General features: G+C 50.7%; 1 protein-coding gene across 7 annotated transcripts in view; it reads left to right on the forward strand.

The window, feature by feature from the left end:
• The window catches only part of LOC107104835 (leucine-rich repeat flightless-interacting protein 2-like), a 17610-nt gene extending 10116 nt beyond the window's left edge, over nucleotides 1-7494 (forward strand). For 2 of the 7 annotated variants that reach the window (XM_015404945.1, XM_015404946.1), the window contains 9 exons: nucleotides 1215-1292; nucleotides 1394-1429; nucleotides 1500-1625; nucleotides 1740-1910; nucleotides 2004-2096; nucleotides 2832-2924; nucleotides 3200-3292; nucleotides 3676-3793; nucleotides 4072-6589. In XM_015404945.1, coding sequence (XP_015260431.1) covers nucleotides 1215-1292; nucleotides 1394-1429; nucleotides 1500-1625; nucleotides 1740-1910; nucleotides 2004-2096; nucleotides 2832-2924; nucleotides 3200-3292; nucleotides 3676-3793; nucleotides 4072-5891 — 2628 coding nt within the window. In that variant the 3' untranslated portion in view covers nucleotides 5892-6589. Of the gene's footprint in view, nucleotides 1-1214; nucleotides 1293-1393; nucleotides 1430-1499; nucleotides 1626-1739; nucleotides 1911-2003; nucleotides 2097-2831; nucleotides 2925-3199; nucleotides 3293-3675; nucleotides 3794-4071; nucleotides 6599-6624; nucleotides 6675-6751; nucleotides 6858-6932; nucleotides 7013-7085; nucleotides 7191-7312 lie in introns of those variants that run through there. The other 5 variants (XM_015404947.1, XM_015404948.1, XM_015404951.1 and 2 more) reach the window with 4 other exon arrangements.
• Nucleotides 7495-7500: the final 6 nt, after the last annotated feature.

The raw sequence follows: 7500 nt of genomic DNA on the forward strand, positions 1-7500 counted from the left end.
TCTGAACTAACACCAACTAGTTTCAACCAGGCTGCACTAGCACAAACCAGTCTGAACTAGCACAAACCAGTCTGAACTAGCACCAACCAGTCTGAAGTAGCACAAACTAGTCTTAACTAGCAAATACTAGTTTGAACCAGTCTGAACTAGCACAGACCAGTATGAACTAGCACAAACCAGTCTGGACTAGCACAAACCAGTCAAAACTAGCACAGACCAGGCTGAAATCAAACCAGGCTGAACTTACACACTCTAGTTTGAACCAGCCTGAACTAGCATAAACCAGTCTGAACTAACACAAACCAGACTGAACTAGCACAAACCAGTCTCAACTAGCACAAACCAGTCAAAACTAGCACAGACCAGTCTGAACTAGCACACACTAGTTTGAACCAGTTAGAACTAGCACACACTAGTTTGAACCAGTATCAAAACTATTTCAAACAGTTTCAAGACCTAGACAAAAAAGTCTGACCTGGCACAAACTGCACTGTACTAGTCTGAACTAGCACAAAGCAGACAGAACCAGTCTGACCTGTATGAACTTGCACAAACTAGTGTGACCTAGAGTGAACTAGCTCAAATTAGTCTGAACTGGTGTGAACCAGTCTGACATTTCGCAACTAGCAGGAACCAGGCCGAACTGGTCTAAACTAACACAAAATTGTTCATTAAGAACAATCTGGTCTGACTAAACTATCTCCCTAAACCTGAACAAGGAATCTAGTCTTAACCAGTCGCAGCCTACTTTAGGCTGACTAAACTGGTCTAAACTAGCCTGAACCAGTTTGTAACTGCTCTGATTATCGTTATCAGTTGGCTTCTCTAAAAGGTCTTTTTGTTTCTTTCTGTCCCTCCTTCCCACCTTTCCTTGATTGCTATGTTTCCTTCTCTCCTTTCCTCCTTTCCATGTTCTCCGTGTTTCCTTTTCTCCTTGCCACCGTTACTTATTTTCTGTTTCCTTCTCTCCTTTCCCCCTTTCCTGGTTCTCCGTTTTTCCATCCCTCCTTGCCTGCATTTCTTGTTCTCCTTGTTTCCGTCCCTCTTTCCCACTTTTCCTTGTTTCCTATTTTTCCTTCTTTCCTTTCCTCCTTTCCTGGTTCTCCGAGTTTCCTTTTCTCCTTGCCACCTTTTCTTGTTTCCTATGTTTCCTTCTCTCCTTGCCACCTTTCCTTGTTCCCTATGTTTCCTGCACCTTCTCTCCGCCCCCTAAGCCATCAGACTATGGCGGCCTCCTGGGCTCCAGCTCTCGGGCCTCCTCCAGGGCCAGTTCAGCCCGTGCAAGCCCTGTGGTGAGAGTGCTCCTCTTGCTCCCCCTGCTGACCATCTGCGGTGTTGCTGAGCAGTGTTTAGTTAATTTGATTGGTTGATTTGGGGTTCTGTGTCCTTTCAGGTGGAGGAGAGGGCGGACCGAGAGTTCATGGAAAAGGTGAGAGTCTGCGGCAGGCGGCGATCAGACTGACTCAGTGTCTGGGTTTAACCATTGCTGTCTCCATCAGGGCTCCAGGACGGCGTCAACTTTGTCCGCCGCCACGCTGGCTTCGCTGGGCGGAGCCTCATCGCGTAGAGGAAGCTGTGACACGTCGTTCTCCGTGGAAACAGAGGCCTCAATCAGAGAAATGAAGGTAACCCAACCAGCAGACCTGGCACTGGGCAGGGCAGGTCCAGTTCTGTCCCATTAGAACTGACCAGGACAGATTGTGGATGCTGATGGTTTCCACCATGTCTGCGTCCTGCAGGACTCTCTGTTGGAGGCGGAGGAGAAGTACCGCAGAGCCATGATCTCCAACGCTCAGCTTCACAACGACAAAACCACTCTGATGTTCCAGGTGGAGAACCTGAGAGAGGAGCTCAGCGACATGGAGGAGCTGCTGTGGGAGGCCCGGCGCCGCTGGGAGGAGTCCAGCAAGGTCACAGGGTCACTAACGATGAAAAAGATGAAGAAGAAGATGATGATGATGATGATGATGATGATGATGGAGCTTGCTTTGATGTCTCTCCAGGAGTTGGAGCGCGAGCGTCAGGCTAACAGCGTCCTGAAGGGCCAGTTCAAGGAGATGGAGGACAGGCTAAGACAGACCAACGAGACGCTGACGGTTAGGAGACCTCTGCCTATACACCCTGTTAGCAAGGGATTATGGGAAACCGTATAGAAACGCCACGCCTAGACACGTCAGGAGGTCCCTATGCTAAAGGAACCATGATAGGAAGCATCTAGCGTCCTCTTCATGGAGACCATTTCTGCTGACGTGCTCTGACACATTCAGTTTAGTTCAGTTTAATTTCTATAGCACCGATTATCAGCTGGGTTCAAAGTTCAAAGGTCAGGAATGTTGGGAAGCAGCTTGACCTTCCCCTGGCTTCATGCTAGAATTCTGTGGTCAGCCTACTGTCCGGATAATCCTGGCTGTGAGGAAGGAGCTAGGACCCTGATGCTTGCTAGCACACATTCATTTAACAGAGGGAAGTACTGAGGTTCCCTTGATGGTCACTACCCACAATCCTTTGCATGAGTGGACTGATAGACACCACCCATTTCACGGAGTTTAATGACAACATCTAAGTTCTTACTTGTTCTCTGTGAGACGCATGATAATGTTCACACCTTCATATTTTTCGAGATCATCAGAGGTGGTATTTATTTAGAGACTTTGGGTTTTGTAGTTCTTTCCCTGAAGCCTGTAGTCCTAATTTGAGGAGGACTAGCAAAGCAGACCTTTAGCTCCTTTCTAACCCTGGATAGAGTTCTAACCCTGACCCAGTGAAAGGATAGCAGACCTGATTTTCCTCTTCTCTCTCTCTGCTGCTCTCTGCCACCCCCTGCTGGGCAGGAGGTCTCTGATCTGCGTCTAAAGAGCAGCAGCTACTGCCAGGAGGTCTCTGACCTTCAGGAAGCTCTGCAGTGGAAGGAGAAGAAGATAGCGGTAGGACGCCTCCTGCTTCCAGAGATTCTGTGGTTTCCAGAGGCAGAGGAGCTGGAAGCGGTTCACTGGTTATGGCCCAAATATTTCAGATGCATTCAGTGATGCTCTGTCTGACAAATGGCCGCAGTCTCAGATGTATCCTGGTCAGCTTTTGCTGAACAGGACCAGAACCCAGCTTGTTTTCTGCCTCTGTGAAACGTTTCCAGCTTTTCTCCTTCCTGTTTCCTTTCCTTTCTTCCTCTCTAACCTCCTACCTTAACTCCTCCTTACGCCAGGCCTTAGAGCGCCACCGAGAAACCTCCGACATCGTTCGAATTGAACGCGACCGGCTCAGAGATGAGGTGGTCCGGCTGCGAGACTCGCTGAAGGTATTTGGACGCCGCTGTGGTTAGCAGACGTAGAGAGACCTGCAGATTGTCCCTCAGAGAGGAAGTTCCTCAGGTGCTCCTGTGGCACGGCCTCTTTCAGGTGCATTGGTTCAATCTGAACCCAAACCAAAGGTCCTTCCCCACAGGAGGGACAGTCTGAGGGGTTTCTGTGACTTGGGGTGTCTGTGTTAGGCGTTAATCCAGAGTTAGAGGGGTTACCTGCTCAGAATGGGTTTAGTGTCTGGTGAGCTCTGCAGTTTTTTCCTCATGTTGTAGCGATTTGGTCCTGATAGAGGACCAACCAGTTCTGGTCAGGATGTGTCCGAGCAGATGTTTATCTCCGTTATGGATCCATGGATGATCTCTGACTCTCTGACTAACAGAACCATGGAGTGGTTTTCTCTCCCGACACGTCGAACGGCGACGTGGAGCTGGCCGACGATGACTCCGCCTCCCCCCTAGCCGAGGACCCGCCTCACAGTGGCAGAGAGAGCGTGCTGGGTAGGAACCGTTACACCAAAACTATTTGACTTTACTAAACATTTCAAACATTTGATCTACTGAGATACGTGAGGTTCCTGTCTTTAGCTGATTGGTTCTGTCTGGTTCTAAATCAACATCTTCATTTCTGGGCTTTAGAAGATCAGAGGAACTGTCCTCCTGTAATTCCTCTATGATTCTTCTTTCCTCATCAACCTGAATAACCTCCTCTGGTGTCTATCTTCCATCCTGAATGTCTGCTCCAGCCGCTCTTCCAACGTGTCTTCATGGTCTTTCAGGAAAAGCTTCAGAGCAACAACCAGCAGAGGACAGCAAACCCCAAAGAGACCGGAAAGACGCCAAGCGGCAGCAGAGTCTGGACATGAACTCTACGAGCGACCAAAGCAGGGTGTCCAGAGAAAGACGGAACCCGGTTGATAAGCCACCAGGCAGAAACCGACCGCAGCGGAACAAGGGGGTGGAAAAGGATCCGACCAAGAGGCTTCCCTCTAGACTAGACCCAAACCAAGCAGACAACAAACAGCCAGACATGGACGGGTCTGTAGATCAGGCCTTCAAAGATCAGAGCACGGCTCATTCTGTTGGAGATTTCAGAAAAAAGGGGGAATCTTCCAGAAAGGCCTTCGCTATTCAAAAGGTTTCTGGAGAAAAGGACTTCAGATCTAGACTCGTTCCGCCTCGTCCTGCCAAGGAGATGATCATGGATAACCGAGCAATGGTTTCAGGTCTCTCAGCTTCTGGAAAACGGAAGTCTTCGTCAGACGAGACGATAAACCTTGACGTCTCCTTGGCTCTGGAAAACGAAGCGTCTTCCTCTGAAACAAGCACTGAACCAAAGGGCGGGACTTCCCAGAGTCTAGATGAAGACGTGACTGGTGAAGGTGGAGTCCCAGGTTTAGGTGAAGAAGGAGGCAGATCTGAAGCAGCAGGAGAAAACAGACAATCCAACCCTGAGTCGGTAGGTGTTGAAGAAGAGTCCGTCGTCAAGTCTGAATCCAAAGCACCTGTGGAGTATTCTCCTACCAGCCAGAGGACTGGAGAACCTCTCCACAGAGCTGCTGCGATGCACAAAGCTTTCCCCCAAAGCCTAAAGAGAACAACTGCCTTTGTTCCAGAAGAAATGTGGTCTAGTTTGGAGATGGCGGTTCAAGATTTGCTCCAAGGACTGGAGGACAAACCAGGGTTTGTGTTTGAGATCTCAAGAATCTTATCAGAAATTCTGATTTGTCTCCACCAGTGGATCTCAGACCTGGAAAACACTCTAAGGACGAGCTCAGGAGAGACGGCCGATCGGACTGTTGCAGATGGAGATAAATCTACGTGTCCAAAGATGGACGCCGGACTCTCCGCCAAATCAGGTCCTAATCCAAGGAGCCCAGCCAAACACCCCCCAGTTGGTCCCGGATGTGTGGAGAGACATCAGGCTGGACCGGCGGCCGGTTCAGAGGACCAATCTGCTTCCTCAGGTGGAGTTCCTTCACCTTGGAAGGATGACATCACCGCCGATGAGGCAGCAGAGACCAGTTTCAGACAAACAAAGCTGCAGATGAACGCTGAGTATTGCTTCAATCTGAGTGGTTCTCCTGTAAAAAACACCTCTGCAGACTTTGTCTTTGTAGACTCCTACTTTGCTGAGCCGCGCAAAAACTCAGCAGAGTCCGTGTCTGATGTCAGTTTAGGACGGAGGTCCAACAGTCCGGCGCACGTCCAGCTTCCTACGGAGCTGAGAGGGAACCGTGCAGCCTGGGCTCAGCCTAACGCAGGTCAGAGTTCATCAGTCAGGAGATTCATGGAGGTGACGGCGGAGGAAATCCGAGCCTTGGCTGTTCCTGAACTCGCTCTGCTGGGTCTCCAAGAGGGAAGGCCACTGGAGCAGTCCGGCGCCGCTTCTGTAGAGGAGACGGCGGCTGCAGACATGGACAGCTGTGAGGAGGCTGACGAGGAGGAAGAGGAGGTCCAACAGCCTCTGTCCCAGCAAAGGCCCAAGATGGACGACCAAAGTGTTCCAGGTGGGGGCAGCGTGGAACCAGAGAGGGGTCATGATGGAGCCAGTTTGGACAGCAGGAGAAATGAGAACTCAGACTGCAAGATTTCATGAGCTCAGAGGCGCCACCTGCTGCCGGTCCTCAGGAACTGTCCCTGTTCTGGACAGAAACGGCCCAGAATGAGGAGCGGCGCTCCATAGAAGACATCTTAGATGTGAAATGATTGAGAACGACTGATCTGGATGTTACTGAATATATGAAAACATGCAGAAATAAAGCTTTAGCTGAAGCTCGGTGTTCTGGTGGTTCTGTTCTAACAACGTTTCATCAGCAGAGGATGTTCTGCACCTGAAGGGTAAGTAAACTGTTTCCACATCCTTACAGCATCAGACATCTTGGACACAGTTTTCTGATCCAGAGTTAACCCCAGAGATACAGGAGTTCATGGAGTTGATTAAGATAATTACCGTGTCCACCAGGAGCTGAAGCTCCAGCTGATCACAGGTCCTACCACAGAATCCGCTTTATTTCACCTGTCCTCTCGCCTCAGTGCACCATCCGACCACATCGTCCTGATTGGTTCAGTTTCCATCTAAGGAAAACCAGCTGATTGCTGGAGTCCAGCATGGAGCTCAGAAATGGTGCAGAGCTTGAGGTCATGAAGGAGCTGAACGGCAGTGGATACGTTCAGGTTGATGAGAAAAATGTTTAGAGGAACCATGAGATGATTGACCTTGAAGTCAGAAGAGTTTTAGCGTCTAGCTTGTCTCTACGGAGCCGTACGGTGACCGCACCACGCCGTGCGGCGCCGCAGAGCTCATCACTTCCTCTGACTTTCTGTTTCAGAGCTGCGGATGAAGAAGCTGTTTGAGGACAGAGAAGGTTTAAGGGATCAGGTCAGATCTGGAATCATATTTCTTATAAAAATCTGCCAGATGTTCTATAAAAACCCTTTGAATGTGTTTGTGTTCAGGTCCGGCTGCTGAAGTCTCAGCTGGATCAGCGGAGCAGCGCGGATGGAGTCCAGAACCCCGGGGGGAACGAGAGCGGCATAGATCCTCATCTGTTAGAGCTGCAGAGTAGGTCACTGGTTAGATCTGACGTCCATCGGCTCCACCGTGGATCCTGATCTCCTGATGTCTCACTCTCACCAGGAGACCACAGCCGGCAGATCAGTGAGCTCAAGTTCAAGCTGGTCAAATCCGAACAGGAAGTCACGACTCTGGAGCAAAACGTAAGCCCCGCCCCCTGTTCTTCCCCTCTGACCGTTTCACCTGTTCAATGGAAACCTGTGTCTCCCTGCTCAGGTGCTCCGCCTAGAGGGCCAGGTGTGTCGTTACAAGTCGGCGTCTGAGAACGCAGAGAGGATCGAAGATGAGCTGAAGGTGGAGAAGAGACGACTGCAGAGAGAGGTGAGCGCCCCCTGCTGGCTCCCAAAGCAGCAGCAGCTAGATGGGATTCCAGACCGTTTGGATCTAGGCTTTGTTTTCTGCGTCCACCTGTCCTGCTGACCTTACAGTGACCTTCCTTTCAGCTGCGCTCGGCTCTGGACCGCATCGAGGAGCTGGAGGTCAGTAACAGCCACCTGTCCAAGCGCCTGGAGAAGATGAAGGCCAACAGGAACGCTCTGCTCTCCCAGCAGTGATTCCCAGTCCACCCAGCAGCACCTCCTGAGGAACTCGTCTCCACAGAGGGACGCAGTCGGCACCGGGTGGGTGGAGG

The sequence above is a fragment of the Cyprinodon variegatus genome, unplaced genomic scaffold (genome assembly GCF_000732505.1).
Source record: "Cyprinodon variegatus isolate N-32 unplaced genomic scaffold, C_variegatus-1.0 Scaffold1910, whole genome shotgun sequence".
Lineage (NCBI taxonomy): Eukaryota > Metazoa > Chordata > Actinopteri > Cyprinodontiformes > Cyprinodontidae > Cyprinodon > Cyprinodon variegatus.